The following is a 20,388-nucleotide window of genomic DNA, read 5'->3' on the forward strand; positions in this document are numbered from 1 at the left end:
AGCCCACTTTGACTCCATATGTGGTGCTCAAATAACTTTGGGAAGATCCCCTTTGTAATCTCGGCTAAGAACACACATACACACACACACTCCCCTCACACCTGGCATAGAGGGTCCCCTCACCTGGAACGCAGGGGCGTGGTTTTATGTATTGTAACGTCTGCTTGTTGAGTGCAGGATGGCTCGAGTGAGTGTGTACGTAACTGGAAGTGGGGCTCCAGTCTCACCCATCCTCACTTGGAAGTATCTGCCAGATCTTTTTACCAAAGCTCACAACTGATTAGGGGCAGCGCGGGAGTCTCCTCAGACCCCTTAAACGTCTTCCCACGGGTCCCTGGCTCGCCGTCCGGCCTCCTGATGGTAGCTTCTCTCTTTCCTAACCCTTCAGGGGTCTCAGGTGGGACCCTTGGGTGGGATGCTCGGCTCCGCCCTTGGGCCCCAAGATTGGAAAGGCAGGCCCCTGGCACAAGGCTTCCCTTTCCCGATCGCGCCCGGCGGCCTGCGGCCTTGGGGCGGCTACAGAGGAGGAGGAGGGAGCTGGCGGCCGCCGAGGCCGGGCAGCGGGCCCCGTCCGCGCCGGGCGCGCTCCGCCGTCCTCCCTCGCTCCTCTCCTATGCTCATATTTGGACTCGGCTGCCCGTGCCCAGGAATTTCCCGTCATGCCTCCCGCCGCCCCGTCCGTCGCCCAGAGCCGGGGCGGGAGGAAGGGAGGCTCGGACAGCTGCGGCGGCGGAGGCTCCCTGGTCCTTCCATGAGCCCGCGGCGGACCCTCCCGCGCCCTCTCTCGCTCTGCCTCTGCGTCTGCCTGGCCGCGGCCGCGGCGCGAGGAGCCGCGCAGTCGGGTAAGTTTGGGCTCCCTCTCTGCCACCCCTCACCCCTCCCACCCGACCCTGCCAAGTTGAAGTGGGACCGCGCCCCGGCTCCCGGGCAAGCGCCGGCGGCGCCCCCTCCGCCTCCTGCGGGGACACCCCTATCCTGAGACGAGGAGGGGCGAGGAAAGGGAGCGTCCCGCGCGGGCGACGAGGGGCGGCTGGAACAAGGTCAGGGCTGGCTTCGCCCCCGCCGACGGGAGGCGCCTGGCCGCCTGGCTGACACCTTATCCCGTCTCCAGAGCGAACCTGAGCCGGCAGAGGCTCTCACCCGGCGCGGGGCCCCGAGAGAGGGGCCTGGTGGGGCATCCCACTGGAGGCTGGGGAGGGGACGCCCCCTGCGGCTCGGGAGGGCGCTGGGGCTCCCGGCGGGGCCCCAGGAGCTCTTGCTCCGTGCAGGTCTGCTTCGCTGAGGTGGCCACTCAGATAACGGGCCCGGGCGCGTGGGAACGTGCCAGCCAGGCCCGCCCCTCCCGCCGCGCGTCCCGGAGGGCGGAGGGGCGCCGGCGGCGCCGGGGGCACGGGACCCGCGGGCAGGAGCAGAGGAGGGGCGCACCCAACGGCGCACCCGCCGCCTGTGCGCCGCCGCTGCCGCGCAGCTGGCTCAGGGCTGGCTGGTATTTAATAGGCCAGGACCAAACAAAACCCGGAGTTTGCCAGGTACTAGTTTTGTTTTGTTTTTAAGCGGGGGGGAAAAAGCATCCAAATCTGTTTTAAGTTTCACACTGCACTATTTCAATGCAAACTATATGAACGAAAGGTGGCATTACATTATTTGGTTTAGGACTATAGGCTATCAAGTAGGACAACTTTGAATTCTTGGATTGATTTTTAAGGATAGTTTTCTTTAAGTTATGTGGGAAATATCAGTGAGGAGTTTTAAAGTATATGATTATTATAAAAATTTATTCTTTGCAAGTACAAAAATTTAGAATTTAAGGTAAATATAAAATTGCATGAACTTTTATATTTGTGATTAGTATCTAACTAGTCATTAAATCTTCTCAGTTCTTAATTGTATCTGGTATGTAGTTACAGAAATGATAATTCCTTAGAATTGAGATTTCTTCAGAAATCTTGCTTTTGTTTTTGTTACCAATACATTAAACTGTTGAAAATAAGGTATTGGCTAACAAATAGAACTCATAAATTAGTTGAAAGTTAAGTCTCTTAAGCTTAGATTATATTCAGCACTCTCTGGCTGTCTCTTCATAATACTTCCATTTGCAGCGTTGTTGGCAAAACAGATTTTTTTCCAACTATGCTGGCATTCTGGTATAGTTAACAACAGTGTTGGCATGAACCAGGCCCAGAATGCCAACCAGCTACTGGCTGCTGTTCTCCCAGCAGTGGAATACTTGCCCAGGTACGAGGCAGTCTGGGCAGTTTTCTACAGCTGGGGGCAAAATAGATTTTAAAAGTTGTTTTTTTCTATAGAAAGTCTCCAGGATTTATGTAACCTAACATTGTCAATTCAGATTAATAGGTTTAAAATATTTAATTTTTGTTAAATGTATAATTTATAAACATAAAGTGGTGATATCAATTTCATATTTGTTTCTGGTTAATACTGTTTTCCCAAAAGATCTACCTTTTATGAATTCTTAACTTTAGGAGTAACTTTAATAGCACTTCTTGGGAAACACAAGTTCTAACTTCACATTTTATCAATGGTCTTCTAAGAAATACTGTGCTGCACCATAAACAGTGGATTGTACAGGGAATAGATTTATGTTTTTTTTTTCCCTTAGTGATGTGCTGACTTACCTAATACTGTAGCAAAGCAGCCTATGAAGACCAAAACCCACTATACTGTGGACCCTTGTCAGCAATTTTGAACACCAAGTTTATATTTAGATCATTTAAACATTTATTCTTTTAATTTTGGCCCCAGCTGACATATAAGTCTAATTTCTGATGACTTTTATTAGGGCCTTATGTGATAGTCTGGAATTTTTTATAGCCAAATGAGTGTATCTCGGCTGTTTAGAATTTTGTCACAGCACCTAAACTTCCTGTCTGTGGATTGCAAACATACATCATCCTAAACCTAACATCATTTACGTTTTGAATCAACACCCATTTTTTTTCGGCTTAAAAATCTTTTTAATCCTTACCTGAGGATATGTTTATTGATTTTAGAGAGAAAGAGGAAGGGGTGGGGGGTGAGAGAGAAACATTGATGAGAGAGAAACATCGATCAGTTGCCTCCTACACGTGCCAGATTGGGGATTGAAACTGCAATGTAGGTATGTGCCCTGACTGGGAATCAAACCCACAACCTTTTGGTGTATGGGATGAAGCTCCAGCTAACTGAAGCATCTGGCAAGGGCCTTTTTTTTTGGCTTTTAAAAGTGCTTGTTCTAATATCTTAACTAAAATGTTAACCCATTAGTTTAGAAATCTTTACTGTTTTTTTAAAATCAAGTATCACAATATCAAAAAAATCCCAACAGTAGTTTTTAAAAATTTTTCCTAATACATTTATCCTTTTTTGAATTAAAAATAAAGTTTCAGTCATTAAAGAGCAGCTTTAGGAAATAAAATTGAAGTAAAGAACCAGATGCTTTTTGTTTCTATTCTAATTTGGTCACAGTCCTTTTGGTTTTATCTCACCTGTGTTACTCATTATAGTTAGGGATTTGGTTAATACATTTGGTTCTGATGTTTAACTTTCTTTTCTGTAAAATGATGAAGTTGGGCATAGCTCCCAAGTCCCTTCTAACTCCAGGATCCTACGGTGTTGTTTTTGTTTATACAATCCTGCAGAGCCACCCACCATGTTGATTCAAACTTCTGATTGTCAACTTTGACTTGTTATGCATGTTAAACTAGTCTACCTGTAGTCAGATCTGATGGGTGTGGATCCAGCATTAGGGAACCTGAATCTGCCTCAGGAATGTCTTGATGTCTGGCACATGTACTCACCTGGACAGAGATCCATAATGTTAGGGTTCTGTAAATTTCTTCTCCTTCCCTGATACCAGAAAGTGCTAGTTAGGTCATAGGGTAAATGCCTAATTGCTCTCTGGGGATAGTTAAGTCCAGGGCCTAAAATGGTTTGGTATTCAGTTTTGGAATTTTGGTCTGGTTTAGGGATGCCACTGAAGAGAATCCAAACCTTTTTGTGGTTGGGAGGACTGTGGCTACTCATTTGTGGGCATTCCAGACAAAATGCCCTATGTGGATCTACCCATCTGGTTTATTCAGAATTAGATTTGCTTTCATTGGGAGGGTAATCAGATAACTGTTTATTTAATTTGCCAGTTGTTAGTCAGCATCTCTGATTGCTAACCAGATAGCTCAAGGTTTTTCCTTAAATATTCCTATGTTTTCTTCTTCCTGGGCATGATAGGTTTTCCTTTTTTAAATGCTTAGCAAAATCTTGGATCTCTGTTCACATATTTGTCTCTACAGCATACCCAAGTTACATTTATGGCTTTTAAAGATATGCAAATAAAGAAAAAGGAAAGAACAGTGGTACCTCGGTACTCGTTAATTCATTCCAGAACTCGTAATGAGTAACAAAACCAATGAATATCAAATGATGAAACATTTTCTCTTGTGGAACAGCGTTATGACTCATACAAGTTCTAGCAAGCGTGGCGAGTCTCGATCAAGCACTAAGTGCTGAAACATGTTTTTTCCCGTCAAAATGTGAGGAGTACAGGGTTTGATGAGTTCTGAAGCTGATGAGTACTGAGGTATGACTGTACAGGAGAGGTAGACCACTAGTGAACTAACCAATTGATTTTGTAGAATATTTTGGTTATTCCCTCATTTAAGCTTTTACTGCAAGTAACAGAAATGAACTTGAACTAATTTTAGGAAAAAGAAAGGAGTTTGATGGAAGCCAAATGCAGACAGACCTTATTTAGGAACTAGGGACTGGAAAACCTGCAACTTCCCCAGTGTCTAGTCTTTTTGCCTTTCTTTGCTTCATTGTTCTCTATTTGCTGACCATTTTATTTCTGTTTCTTTTATTCATGGCTGAATGTGGCTTCTCAGAGGCTCCTCAATATTTACAGAGAGGCATAATCATTTAAGCCTCGATCCTAAACTCAAAGAAAAAATCTGATAGACACGGTTTGGGTCAAATGGCTGATCCAGATTTTTCCTAAAGTCTCTTCTAATTCTAGTGTTCTTTATAGAATGTAGTGCAGCCATTTACGTAGTTTGATTTTATATTGTTACCTCTTTTATTACGGGGTCCTCTTTTAGTCCTTAAAATACATGTTTTTCTCTTGATTGCAATGTGAGTGTAGAAGAGTATGGCATCTTCAGGGGGGTCCTGGGATGTTAGATCACTTCATTCATACCACTACACCAATGCTGAAGAGAGAGCCTGTGGGGAGTAAGGCTTGAGATCCAAGTGAGTTCTGAATGTTTAATAACAACTAATTCATCCCATAGATAATCATCTGCATATTTTCAGAAATTCACTGATGTTAAGTCTTAAGCTCAAACAGCTCTTAAAAGTAAAATTCATTAGATCTGGTCAAGATGGTGGCATAGGTAGACATGGTACTCACCTTCTCCCACAACCACATCAAAATTGCCACTACACTACAGAAGAGTCATCATTCAAAATCACCTGAAATCTGGAAGAATGGAAGTCCTAAAACTAGGGAATTAAAAAAGAAGCCACATTGAGACTGGTAGGAGGGGCGGAGATGGGAATAGGCTGGTCCTGGATCCACGTGTGGTGCATAAAGATTGAAGGGATATCTTGGCTGTGGGGGTTCACCGCTGAGGAGCCAGGGGTACTGATGCCACACCAGGTCCCACAGCCCAGGATTCCTGTGCCAGAGAAAGGAGTCCACATAACCTCTGGCTGTAAAAACCAGTGGGGATTGTTCCTGAGAGAGACAGGGGGCTTCCAAAAGTCCCAGGAAGGGACTCTTAAAGGACCCATGCACGTATTTGAACTAATTTCCTTTGAGCTTCAGCACTGGGGCTTCAGCTTGAAAGGCACCAGGGGCATATAGGGAGGAACTGAAGTGTCTGGCATCAGGGTAAGGGTTGGGGGTACAGCTTTCTTCCAGACAGCTGACAGAGGCCATTGTTCCTTTGCTGAACCCTCCCCCCACAGAGCCATGGGCACCATACTGCATCTCCACCAACCTGGCTATCACTGTTTACCCTGCCCTAGTGATTTCCTGAGACCCCACCTCACCCAACTTGAAGGTCCACCCAAGCTGTTTCTAATGGCTTTATGGAATGAATGGCCTGTTTAGGCTCATGCTTCAGACTGTCCTAAAATCTTTCAAACAAGAAGCATCTAGCCTCTGTCTGCCCCATACCTCTCACTGAGTGGCCCTAGGCTTGGCACTTGTGCAGCTGGCTTAGTTTCACAGCTTGGCCTCTCCTGGGTACCTTCAAGCCTGGTACCAGTAGCAGCTATCCACAGATCACTTTGTAGCTCATGCCAGGTGACTTTGGGCACAACACAGTTCGTGGCTGACCTTGGCCTGCACCTCCTGGGAGGCCCCAGAGCCATTGCACCTGGTGGACAGCTAAGACTACATTGAAGCACCACCCAGTCACCTTCACACTCAAGAGGCTGACTCAGCAGGCTCCAGAGCCCTGCCAAAGTAAGTCTTGTTCTGTAGAGTGTGCCTCTGCACAGCTGATCCTCCATGGTGGTTGAAGCCAGTCCTTACAGCTGATTAGCCTGGGGGAAAATTCCTCCATTGATGTGCCAACAGCAGTCAAGGCTCAGCTACAACAGGAGGGTGTACACATTCCACATGGGAGAGGGGGTGGCACACCTGGAGCACCAGCTTGGGTGAACATGGAGTATGCACCCTGGACCCACCAGAATACCTACTATATTAGGCCATTCTATCAAGCCTGGGAGATGTACGAGCTCTACCCAATATATAGAGACAAACACAGGGAGGCTGCCAGAATGAGGATACAAAGAACATGTCCCAAATGGAAGAACAAAACAAAACTCCAGAAAAAGAACTAAACAAAATGTAGACAAGCAATCTGTTAGATTGAGTTCAAAACACTACTTATAAGGATGCTCAATGAACTCAGTGAGAATTTTAATAACATAAAAAAGGATGTGGAAATCATACAAAAGAACCAGTCAGAAATGGAGGACACACTAACTGAAATGAAGACTAATTTACAGGGAATCAACAGTAGAATAGATGAAGCTGAGAATCAGATCAGTAATTTGGAATATAAGGAAGCAAAAACACCCAATCAGAACAGCAAAATGAAAAAAAAAAAAAGAAGATAGTGTAAGGAGCCTCTGGGACAACCTCAGGTGTACCAACATTCACACCATGGCAGTGCCAGAAGAAGAAAGAGAGCAAGACATTGAAGACCTGTTTGAAAAGTAATGACAGAGAACTTCCCTAACTTGGTGAAGGAAATAGACATACAAGTCCATGAAGCACAGAGAGTCCCAAACAAGATGAACCCAAAGAGGCCTACACCAAGACACATCATAATTAAAATGTTAAAGGCAAAGAGAGAATATTAGAAACAGCAAGGGAAAATCAGTTATCTACAAGAGAGCTACCATAACATTGTCAGCTGATTTATCAACAGAAACTTTTCAGACCAGAAGGGATTGGCAAGAAATGTTCAAAGTGATGAAAAACAAGGACCCACAACCAAGGCCACTCTACCCAACAAAGGTATCATTTAGAATCAAAGGACATATAAAGACCTTCCCAGACAAGAAAAAGTTAAAAGAGCCCTGGCCTGTGCGGCTCAGTTGTTGAAGTGTCGTCCTGTACACTACAAGGTTAGGGGTTTGATTCCCAGTCAGGCACTTACCTAGGTTGCCAGTTTGATCTCTGGTCAGGGTGTGTATAGGAGATAAACAATCAATATTTCTCTCTCACTTTGATGTTTCTCTCTCCTCTCTCTAACATCAATAAACATATTTAAAAATTTTAAAAAGAAAAAGCTAAAGGAGCTCATCACTACCAGTCCAGTTATACATGAAATGTTAAAAAAGATTATCTTTAAGAAGAAAGAAAAAGTTAAAAATAGAATAAAATGGCAAGAAATACATATGTATCAGCAATTGAATCTAAAGAACAAGAAATACATATATTACAGCAATTGAATCTAAAGAACAAAATAAATGAAAAGGCAGAACACATACTCATAGATACATATAATTTTTTTTTCAAAGAACATTTGGATGGTTGCCAGATGGGAGGAGTTTGGAGAGGATGGGTGAGAAAGGTTAAGAAATTAAGAAGTACAAATTGATAGTTACAGAATAGTAATAGGGATGATAATTACAGCATTGGGAGTATAGTCAATATTATTCTAATATCTATGGTGTCAGATGGGCATGAGCTATATCAGGATGATCACTTAGTAAGTACATAATGCCTAGTCACTGCAGTGTATACCTGAAATTAATATAATATTGTTTGTCAACTGTAATTGAACAATTAAAGAGGGCTGGGGATAGATAGAAGAGGGTATGGGGGATAAATGTGATGGAAAGAGTCTTGATGGGTTGGTGAACACACAATACAATATTCAGATGAGGTAATATAGAATTGTACACCTGGAACCTATATAATTATTAACTGATGTCACCCCAATAAATTCAATTAAAAAAGAAAAAAATGGCTTTTAAAGATGTAAATCTAAGAAAAATGTAAACTCATTAAAACTATATGTGATAATTAGGGACATTCAGAGTAGCAGTTTAGGGACCAAGATTACATTATTTATTTTCCCGTTTCTCTCACACGTCCAGCATTTTCTGCCTGTATCTTTCCTTTACACTATTTCTGGTGGTTGGAATAATTTTCTCTCATAACCTATTGAAGTCCTCAAGGCCTCCATCATATGGTATTTTGTGAAGCTTTCTTTATCTCTTAGTTTCCTCGTGCTTCTGAGACATTTTGTACCTCGGTTGGAGCACTGTTTTACCGTCTTGCATCATAAGGCCCATACATGTTCATCTTCTTCACTAGACTGTAAGTCCTGTTAGAACAATGAATCATCTAGAAGAATTCTAGCAGGCTGTTAGGACCCATTGTCCCAGGTAGAACGATTTCAGCTTTTTCAAGTGTTCTGAAGTTTTTATGACATCCTACTTTGTCTCCACCTTCTTGCTTTGACATTGGAGCTTAGTTGCAGCACTCTCTTTCTCACTACTTGTCTGCTTCCTAGATTTTACAGGCTTTTTCGTGCATATTCTAATTTCCTGTGTGAGGACTGAATACATAAAATACTAGCATATTTTTTTCTGTAAATTGGGATGATATGGGGAGGAGGAGTATAGCAAACTCCTGTGGGAGAAATCAACTTTTGCTGAGCACCCAGTGTTTACCAGACCATATAGAAGGGTAGGTAGGAAAGGAAAATTGGAGCATATATAAAGGGGAATAGTGAGAAGACAAAGCTTAAAGATGGAAAGTTAGGTTTGGCCTAGACCATACAAAACGTTTAATGCTTGCCTAGGAAATTTGGACTGCGTTAGTGTGCTATGAGATTACATTTCTGGGTCCTTGAAATGTGATGATCAGAATTGAATTATAGCATACATTATCTAATAATTCAGAGGACGGATTGAATTGGGAGAGAACCACTGTACTACTAAGAAGGGTTCTAAAGAGTTTTTCAGAGAATGAAAACCTGAACTAGGTTAGTGGACACAGGATTGGAGAAATGTTGCTGAGGTAGGTTGGACAGAAATAAACAGTTAATTGGATATTGGGGAAGAGAGAGATTAATAGAAGATGATGTTGATGCTGGGCAGGTGAGAGAATGCAGGGTTGTGGGTGGGGGTTAAGAAATAAGCGTTTAGATCTATTGCACTGAGTTGCTGGTAGAGCATTTGTGTGCAGATATATAGTAAAATCAGAAATGTGAGATTAACTTGGAGAGATCAGTGCTGGAGATAAACATGTGTAGGGAAGGTTAAAAATGAAGGGAAGAAGAAAACATTTGTTGATTGGAGTAAGAGGAAGGACCTAGAAAGTGCATCAGAAAGAAGAAACAGTTTGATCTGGCTTTCAAAAATGCCGCACAGTGGATAGCATTCTGTCTGTGAACTTTTCTTGTTGAGGGGACATAATATTTACTCGCTTCAGTACAGGTGAAACATTGAATGAAGGATACTCCAAAATGGCCTTTCTAAAGTGCAAAATGGTTGCTGCTACTTCTGTGCTTAACCTCCTTCATGGCTTCTTATCTTTCCTAAGATAAAGGACCAACTTGTTAAATGTTTTCTTCATCATCAAGCCTTGCACCCTCAGTACTCTAGGATTCCTAGTAGGTGTTCGGTTGGCCTTGAACATACACCTTCTGCTCAGTCTCCTCCCCATTCCTCCCTTCAGTTTCCCCAAGAATGTGAAGTGGATGTTATTCCCAACAGGTGGCATACTCCTTAACATTTTGTTTTTTTTGTCCGGGGTCGGGGGTGGGGGAGCAGGGAGGGTGTTCTGTATGGGCATTTTCATTGCCATGGTCAGGTTCTTCTCTTATCTCTTCAAGTATTACCTGCAATCTTCCACTTGAGTTGACCACCCTGGTCACCTGTACCCAGCCCCCTGACACTTGGCAGCGGATAGCCTGGAATAGCACTGTTACCTGGTATTTTTGTAATTGAGTTACCCAGCTGTGTGCTGATTTGAAAACAGTGGGGCAGTTTCTTGATACCTGACTTTCTGAAGGAGAATGGAGTGAGTTTAATCATTCATGTCCACAGACTGTGGAGGTTTTTGAAACATGGAGCTGAAAAAGAGAAAGGATGCTGGTGTAGGAAATGTGTCCTCAGGGCCTGGCTTCCTGACCAGCTGATAAATCCCGATCCTATGTTTCTAAAAACAATGCATTGTTGATAAATTTGTCTCAAGTGGCATAATTTATGTTTAATATACAGGATTAAGAGTAATTTCTTACTCAACTTAATAAGAGTGACTTCCCCCATACACTATTTGTGCTTTGTTAGCTGTGAACTGAGAAGATATGTAATAGCAAAAAGGCACTATCATATTTGAAATGTGTTTTTTAAAATATAAAAAGCATTCTCATATATTTGGAAAGTATGTATTTGTGAAAATTATGACTTACACAGAGTTTACAAACAGTACTTGATTTTTTGCTTTGAGGATCCTCAGGGCAGTTCTGCTCTGTTTCCCGGTGCTCATTGTGGTCTTACTATTGCTGAAAAATTTGAGCCATAACTGAAATTTTAGAGTGACAGGAAAACTCTGTCTCAACATCCTCTTAACAAAGTTGCTTATGCAACTTTATGCCAGGCAGTGCACTTTATGCTAGTATTGGGCTATCAAACTGTGTCAGGGATTAGTGTATGAATACTTTACAAAATTATATTTTCGGGTATATGAGCATCACTCTTAGGGCTATCATGCTGCTTTTAAGATGAAATGTAGTAGACAATTTGCATATAAGCACATATCTACAGAATCCTTAATTGGGCCATGGCAAAACTGCCTTTTGTTACTGTAAATTATACAATGAATATTTATGGATTCTTGAGTCCACTCAAGAAACCATATTTTATTTAAAGGCAAAAATCCCCCACAAACAAACAGAAAAACTCAAAACAAACAAAAAACCCCAACCAGTCCTTTAGGAAATATGTTAAACTTAGTGCAAATTTGAAAATAAGCCTGTGCTACATGTTGGAGTGTTTAAAAAATATCAGGGAAGACCTTATAAAAACCAGAGAGCCCTGAATTTTATGTTTGTTTTTTCATTTCTCTTGTTTCTATATTGTGTTTGGTTGTCAGTCTGGGCATGGTTGGGGTTTGGAGAGGTCTATAGTGATTACTGCAGATGGATACTTATCTTATTATAGATTAGTGGTGTGTAATGAAGGAAGAAGGGTTGACCATGTATTTTTCTATACACCGTCTAAGAGTTTAGTTAGATAGGACAGTGAATTGGCGGGGCACACAACTGGTCTTGGAGTTCTGTTCTCATAGCAATTAAGAACAAAAAAGAAAAAGTGCATACACTGTAGTTTTTGTTCCTGATTTCTTGATGTGTGAATATGCCTTCTAGTCAGACCATGTAGGGGGCTGGGGAGAGGATAAGTTGAAGGCATAAGATGTTTACTTATGTGCAGAGAGCTATTTGAAAAATTGCATATTTCTGAGAATATTGGCATTCTTGTATGTATGTTCATGTTGCAAGGTTGTCAGTTTAGTGTGATGAAAAGAACGTTGTTGGAAGATTGGGTTTTCCTAGTCTTGTTCTTGCCTAAGGCACTTCAGCTCCTTTTACCTCAGTTTTCATATCTGCAACATGAAGGAATTGGACTGGGTAATACCTGATACTGCTTTTATTTTAAGGTTCTGTAATCTACAGGTTGTCTAAAAGTCTTCACCTAGCTTTCATAATTTCTAATGGCCACATCATTAATAAATTATACAAGATCGCGTCTTCTCATCATTAATATACAAGATTATATTATCTGTGGCGAAGATCTTATGTTTGAACTTTGTAGGCCAGTGTGCCCAGAAATTTGATCCATAGGCAAAGTTACATAACCCGTTTAAAGATTTAGTATTTTTTTAAGGGATAGATTACAGTGTTATTAGAAGCATCATATTAAATATCCCACCTGAATTAATGACATTAAGCCCTTGATATTATCAGTTGTTCTAACTGTACAACTAAGAATCATTTATTTAGGATGGATGATATATTGCAGATGGGGGAAGTCCTCTTTCATCAGGATACATACACTCCCAGTAGAATTTGCCTTTGACCAACCTAGAAATATACTTAACTTTTAAAATTAGTTAATTTGGTTTTATCATTAAAGAAGATTTTCTCCATTGAGTTTTAAAGGAAAAAACCTTTTACTAATTTGACAATAAAGAAGAGAATTTTCTCTCTTTTTAAAGTATCTTCTTTTGCCTTTATAATGCATTAGTAAGTTTTTGCCCCTTTATTAGAACATATTTTACACAAACAAAGAGACTATCTACGTGTAGCATAAATAATAAACTTTAAAATCTGGGCACGCCCGCTCAGCAGAAGTGGAATTCGGAAGCTGCCTGGGTGACCTTTGCGAGCAGGAAACCTAGTCAGGCGTTTTGTGATTATCACGTCACCCAAATGATGACTGATAAACTCTTGCTTTCCTTATAGCTTTATCCTTGATATATCCCTACATGTTTTATGTTTAGTTTTGCATGTTTTGGAACTCTGTATAAATGGTATCATCTGCTGTGTAGTTTCCATGGCTTGCTTTTACCCCCTTGGCATTGTATTCGTGTTATACATACTGATGTAACTCAATTTTAGTAGTTAGCATAGTAACTCAATTTTAAAAGATTAACATTTAAAATTATCTGTGTGTTTTTCTACTTTTAATTTATTTCTCTTCCTGGCACATTGATCCACTAGGGTTCTTGTATTTTCCTACAGAGTCATACCTTTGTGTTTTCTCCCATTGCTTTGCACCTTCATCATTTATATATCAAATAATGATAATGACAGTGGTAGTAACAATAGCAAATACTCACATCCAGATCTTACTGTGAGCCAGGAACCAGTCTAAGTGCTTATTATTTAATGCTCACAGCAACTTTGTCAAGAAGGTACAATACTATCATAATGACTCATATACTAGGGTTAGACGTGAGGAACAGAGTCATTCAGTAATTTGTGTGACTATTATTTGAATCTAGGAGGTCTGGCCCAAGACCCTGTGCTCTTAATCATTATACTCTTTTAACTGCTGTGCAGTCTTTTCTTCTAATTATACTTTTCCCGTTTAACTTTTGAAGGTATTACATGCTTCTGTCACATTAAAAAAAAGAATGCCCCTGGTGTGAAGTTCAGGTTGGTTCTCCTGTGCGTCAGCTGCTAATGTCGCACCACAGCCCGCTTTGCTTCGTTAGACCAGGGCCTCCCACCCAGTTCTCTGGGGGCCCCCCACCCAGTTCTCTGGGGTTTGCTGTTGCTCTTAATTTCTAGTTGGAAGAGAAAACTATGCCTTCTTCATTATCTTCCAAAAACTTCTCCGTTTTTCACTCTTGATCCATGGTTTGGAATTGCCTCCATTAATTTCCTGTGTTAATTTGGACCAGATTCTTCATATTAAGGAAATGACACCTATTTTGAAAAACTTAATCTTTTTGAGCCTTGGATTTCCCAAGTAATATGCATTTGTTTAGTACAATTATTTTATTAAGCAAACGTATGTAATTATTATTCAGAACTCCCTTTCAGTGTGAAATAACCAAAGGGGACCATGAGGGAAAAATGTAAAGAGAAGTTCTTGATTTTCCCCAGCCCCTCAGATTATAGAGCAAGAATCTTTGGTGTAGAGAGATAAAACCCCTTTGTACCATAAATTCCTTGTATAGCTTTAATTTTTTTCCTAAATTGATTAATTTTTTCTTCTTACATTCTGTGATTTTATGATGTCTTCAAGTTTTCTCAAGGTCTTGGAAAATCTCCTAATATCCCTTATTGAAACATACTCAAATTTCTGTCATCTTAAAAAACAAACAAAAAGCCCATGGGACTCGCTGTCCTCTGTGACCAAGTTATTTTACAATTAAAAAAAATATCTTTGCTGTCTCTGTCTTTCATCCATCCAAAAATATGCATTGCGCTTGTGTTGCATGTCACGCACGCACTTATGTAACCCTGGGCGTGCAGGGTGAACCAGAGAGACTAGGGACTTTCATTCTCAGTTGGAACCGGGCTAGCCTGCTGTAGAGAGTGAGAAAACCTTTTTATAGCGGCAGCAAGAGGGAAATGGTTTGTCTTGCGGGCAAAGACGAGGTCCAGACCATATAGGGCTCTTAGACCAGTGTTAGGAGTGTAGATATTATTCTGAGTGATGGAAGCCATTAGGGGATTTTGGCAGGCAGTGTGAAGATTTAATTTGCATTTAAAAATAAGCACACTGGCTACTGTGTGGAGAGAGTGGATCACAGGGGGTCAAATATGGAAGCAGGTAAACCATTTCAGGCTAGTTCAGTGATTCCAGTAGGAGTTGACAATAGTTTGGATCAGGGTGCTGGTGGCAAAACTGATGGATCGCTGATGGATTGGACACAAGGTCTAAAGGCATGAAGAGCCATCCACACTACTCCACTGAAACCGCTCTGATTGGAGCTACTGGGGGTGTCTGTAACATTAAACCTAAAGGACTCAATTTGGCTCCTGTCTTTCTGACTTCAGGGAATTTGATACATTGACCACTCACTCCTAGAAATAGTCTTTTCTCTTGGTTTCTGACAGTGTTTGGTTAGATTTGTGATTTTAGAAAATGAATTAAATTATCAGTGCCCCAATTTCTTCACTTGTAGATAGTATTGTTCCTACCCACATAGGTTGTTGTAATCATTAAATGAGGTGATGTATGTGTATTACTTAGCATAGTGTTTTCCACGGAGTTTGCTCTTGGTAAATGTGAGCTAGCAACATCATCACCATTCTGGTCATCATCCCCGTCATTGCCATTCTCGGACAAGACTTCCCAGGACCACTCTTTCTCTGGCCACTGCCCCTTCTTGCTAGTCCTTATTCGCTAGTTCTTTCTTCTCCAGGTCACCCCTGAATGTTGAAGTTCCTCAGGGCTCTGATATTTATTTTCTCCTTTTACACAGTTTATTAGGCAGTCTTATTTACTCTCTGGCTTCAGTTCTGTCTGTTTAAATTAACTGCCCCTAGATTTACCGATAAGCCCAGTTTTGTTTCTTAGGGCACAGCCCTATGTATCCACTTGCTCCTGTATCATTCCCATCGGGTCTCTATCTTAGGTACTTAAAATGTGTCAAAAAATGAACTTTTTTTTTTTTTTTTTTGGCCCAAGCTTAAGCCTCCCTTGTTCCCTAGCTTAGTAAAGAGTATTACCATTTGCGCAGTTACTTGAGCCACACCTGGAGTCCTCCTAAGTTTGTTTCCTGCCTGGTGCCCTCTATCATATCATCCTTCTGCTTAGATTTCTGCAGTAGCTTCCTAATTAGCCTCCCTGTCTCTGGTTATGCCACCCCATCCATTTCCCACCTTTCAGTTATGGGAATCTCTTAAATTTGCATGTCTGATCATGTTATTCTGCTTAGGTTAGTTCCCTTTCTTTTTTAGGATGAAGTTCGAAATTCGTATGCAGGGTGGGGCAAAAGTAGGTTTACAGTTGTGTGCGCACAAAACAATGTATTCCTGTGTTACTATTTATTCATTACTGTATTATTTCCCATGTGAACAACTGTAAACCTGCCTTTGCCCCACCATGTATATGCTTCCAAGATTTGCTTCTGCCTACCTCGTCAGCTCCTCGTGCTCCTCACACCTCCAGCCACACTGCTCTTCTTTCCTGACCTTCCAGGGGTTGTACTCACTCTAATCTCAGGGCCACTGCTCATATTATTCTTTGTCTGGGACACTTTTTTCCTGATTCTTAATCCGGGCAGCACAGATTATTAGTTCATTCTTAGTTTGAGTGTTAAATACTACCACCAGGCACATGTTCTTATGCTTCCCAAACTGGACTACTCCTCTGCTGTGTAAGATCTTTACTCCTTCTTTGTCTCTCTGTGATCTTGATGGCACTTGCTAATAATATCTTTCTCACTAACCCGTAAGCTTCTTGGTGGCAGGGACCGTGGCATCGTGTTTCTCACTCTGTGCCCAGCGTGTCTTTGTTAAATAGAGTAAGAGATGAGTGCAGCATGAATTTGCCAGGTTTGGGAGGCTTATGCAGTGTGTTTTTCTTAATCTTTCAGGGTGATAAAGGGCAGAAGAGAGAAGTTTAGGTGTAAAGGTGTACTGTCGTTTCCCTTTCAGTATCCAGTGGCCTTGAGCTAGAGAAGAGGGGCAGCATCAGAGCTGGAGGTCCTAGCTGTGTCACCAAATGTTACCTAGGGGTTGTTTCTTTTCTCTGATCCAAGTGACATCTAGAATTTGTAGGGGAGTGTCCCTAGTATTTTCCAGATTTGCCTGTTTTTTTGAAAAGTCATGCATGGCAGTGCTTGCCAAATCTTTGCTACTCTAGGCAGGAACATTGCCATGCAACCCCTGGAGGGTGACTTTCAGAGTTACCTTTTGGGTCCCATTATACCCAGTGCCAGTTGCTAAGCTCCCCATACTTGTAACTGGGCAGTCGGTCACTGCCTTCTTCTAATTAGAATCCTAGTGGGTATTGGCTGGATCTCTCTCACTGACTTGCAGGAACAGTGTTTGCACATGGGATGAGTTGGGAGTTGGCCTTCAATACATCCTCTCTTCTATTTTTCTTGCGCTGATGTGGATTTTTCTGTGTTTTTACATTCTCCTCAGTATTTCAATAGAAACTGCTAGGACTGTCATTGAGGGAGAGCTCTCACTGGGTTTTCTTTTAAAAGGTATTTGCTTGGCGTTGCCAACTTCGTGTGTGTGCACATGTGTGTGCGGGTGTGCAGTCTCTGTTCCTCTCTGCTTCTGCTTTTCGATCCCCCTGCATTATTTCTTTGTTGTGTAACTCTGTATGAGAGTGGTTTTTAGTAGGTGCATTTAAATCATATTTTATGTTATCATGGATATATTTGATGATATTTTTCATCCCATTGTTTGTTTTATCCTCTTTTTATGATCTTTACTTGGTTTTCAATCTTTGGCCATATGGTTTCTGTTTTACTGGCTTTTTTCTTTTACAGGGATTTGAAAGGTTGATCTTGTGTTTTAGGCCTGTGATCTGGAAAAAGTGTTTAAAATTATCATTGATCCTGAACTTTTCTAGTTATTAAATTTAAAAAATGAAGTAAAAGAAAATAAATAAAAAACAAAATGCAATAACACTAGACTCTTCTTTGCAGGAGGGGATTTTGGATTCTTTTATTTCTCCCCTGCCTTTGTTAACTAAAGGGGGCCTGTACACCCATATGATTATTGTTGAATTGCTATTTTTATATATTCTTTTTTAAGGATTTTAAAGTCTTTTTCATATAATTATATAATAACATCTACTGCTTTCTGTGATTACCACCGTACCTTTAAACCTTCACTTCACCATTCTTAGGGATATTTGGACTAAATGGCCTTTGGCTGGAGCCTGTCCTCGAGTGCTGGCTCCGTGTGAGTGTGTGCACAGGACGCCGATGGCTGCACGTGTCCTGAGGTTACCTGGGGGAGTCACGGGCTTATGCAAATGTTAACCGTCCCTTGCAGAACAGCATTTAAATGATAAGAGGAATCCAAGAAAGCATAATTAGGAGGCTAGGAAATGGTTTTAGAATAACCTGATTGTAAATACTAATTAATTATGGAATATAAAAAGTTGCTAGCATAATACATGGAAGAAGAACCAAGGAACAGGGGAGTTTACTGACTTTCAGATGAAAAATTAGTGTCAGTCAGAAGGTACTACTGGGATTTCAGTACCTCTGATGTAGATAATTCTAAAGTTCATGCCACAAAGTTAGTTATAAGTTATAGACCAGTTTTATCTTTGAATGAGTGAGTGATATGGGCAGTTTTAGTTTAATTTCCACACTATTTTGTAGCTTCTTTTGAGCTGTTCAAGTTAGAGTTTACCAAAAGTTGACTTTGTCAGATTTCTGTTTTTTTTAGTACATTTGCCTCATGCACACTCAGGTTAGCTCACTGTCTGTGATTGAAACAGTTCATTGCAGAACTTGAAATGTTTCTTTTTTGGGTCAGACATGGTGATTTTATTGACAGTCACTAAAACCTAATTACTGAAATAGAAAAATTAATCTTAAATTAATCTTAGTTATTGCTGGACCAGTGATTTTCAACCTTTTTCATCTCATGGCACACATAAAGTAATTACTAAAAGTCTGTGGTGCATCAAAAGATATATATTTTTTACCAATCCATCAACAAATAGATATAATTTTGATTCATTCACACGAGATGGCTATTGTTAATTGACAACCTAAGGGAAAAGAGGCCAGTGCTCCTGACCAAATAGTCAGGTCTTGCAGGTTTTAAAACTTCCTGCAGCGCACCGGTGTGCCATGGAACACCAGCTGTAGATTGCTGTGTGGGACAGTCCCCTCGTTCTTACCCGGTTCAAATCTAAACTGAACTGAACCCTCTACCACACACACACACACACACACACGCACACACACGTGCGCGCACACGCGCGTGTACACACACTCCTTCTCTCCTTCTCTGTCTCTCTCTGTCTCTACGTGATATCTCAGAGCTCCTACTGCTTTTTCTGCTCAGTAAGAGAAGTAAACTTGCTGAACAGTCTGCTGGTTGCTTTCAAAAATATTATTCCATTTAATCCTTCCAAAACTTAATGAAGAGTTAGGATCTAATATTATGCAGGCAAGGAAACTGACTGTCAGAGAAAGTAGCTAGTTAGCTTAAGATTTATCTCTGGTTAAGCAGTGGAATTAGAATTTGAACCCAGTTCTGACTCTTTCCTGTGTATCGCATGCCTAGCTACACTATAGGACTCTGGTCCTGTGGGAGTGGACGTTGTGCACAGGGGTGGGGGGACAGGGAGTGACATTCAGGTTCAGTTCTATGAAACGTGTTGATCCTTTATTATGCAGGTGAATGTCACTGACTACTCTCAAGGAGTTTATAAAAGAGGAATATATAAACCTAAAATTCTGACATACAGTAGTAGATATAATAACAGAGGGGCTGAGGTAGGAAGTAGTATAGAAGAAGAACTGACTCATTTCTAATGGAAGGTACGGGGTGAAGTGTGAGGGGACTGGCTGTGAAGAGAAGTTTCCCACAGGAGATGATATTTAAATTCGGTCTCGAAGGTTAAGAATGAAGAGGTTATATTATAGGGAGTATATGGGTGTTACGGTGAGCGTGAGATAAGGTGTGTGGAAAATGGTCAATAATTGGCTACTATCAGAACAGAACATTTACTTACTTATTCAACAAGTGCTTATTGAGTGCTTACTAAGGGTTAGGCCCTGTGTGAGGTACTAGAGATAAAGGAAAGAACAAGAGAGTTCATAAAGCAAATAATGTACCAGGGACTGTTGGGGACTGATGTTATACGAGTCGGAAAAGAAGCAAACCTGATCTGTCTTGGTGCCAGCGGAGACTGGCTGCATTTCCCTCGTGGTTGCTCGTGTGCAGCGGAAGGAGGTGAAGCCGGGTTACAACTGCAGTGTGGAGGGGGGGTGTGAGGGAGGTCAGGTTAGAAGCAGGAAGACAAGAGGCCATTACTACATTCTGGATGAGTGATGATGAAAAGGATGTGTTTGAGCAATAGCTAGGAAATGAAGTGGACAGCACTTAGTGTTGATTGGTTGTGAATGATTAAAGTAGAAAATGATTAAAGAGATCTCCCAGGTTTGAGGTTTAGTGGTTGGGTGGATGGGAGTACTTTTTAACAGGGCCAGGAATAAAGAACAAATAAGAAATTGGTGAAGAAAGAAACAAACAGTTTGGATATGGTAAATAGTTTGAAGTACATGTGGAATACCCAAGTTCTCTTTAAAACATGATTTAATCACCTAACATTAATAAAGAAAACCACTGTAGAAAAGAATATTTTGCAAAACATTTTATTTCTTTCACTTCATGACTTTGTTCAGGGCTTTTCCTT

At 41.2% G+C, this 20,388-nt stretch overlaps 1 protein-coding gene across 1 annotated transcript in view; it reads left to right on the forward strand.

The window, feature by feature from the left end:
- Positions 1-267: 267 nt before the first annotated feature.
- MSRB3 (methionine sulfoxide reductase B3) overlaps positions 268-20,388 on the forward strand; it is a 173,147-nt gene continuing 153,026 nt past the window's right edge. The window contains 2 exon segments of the mRNA XM_037063084.1: positions 268-530; positions 532-842. Coding sequence (XP_036918979.1) covers positions 358-530; positions 532-842 — 484 coding nt within the window. The 5' untranslated portion in view covers positions 268-357.

This window comes from Sturnira hondurensis, unplaced genomic scaffold, assembly GCF_014824575.4.
Source record: "Sturnira hondurensis isolate 20B ecotype Veracruz unplaced genomic scaffold, ASM1482457v3 Scaffold0014384, whole genome shotgun sequence".
Lineage (NCBI taxonomy): Eukaryota > Metazoa > Chordata > Mammalia > Chiroptera > Phyllostomidae > Sturnira > Sturnira hondurensis.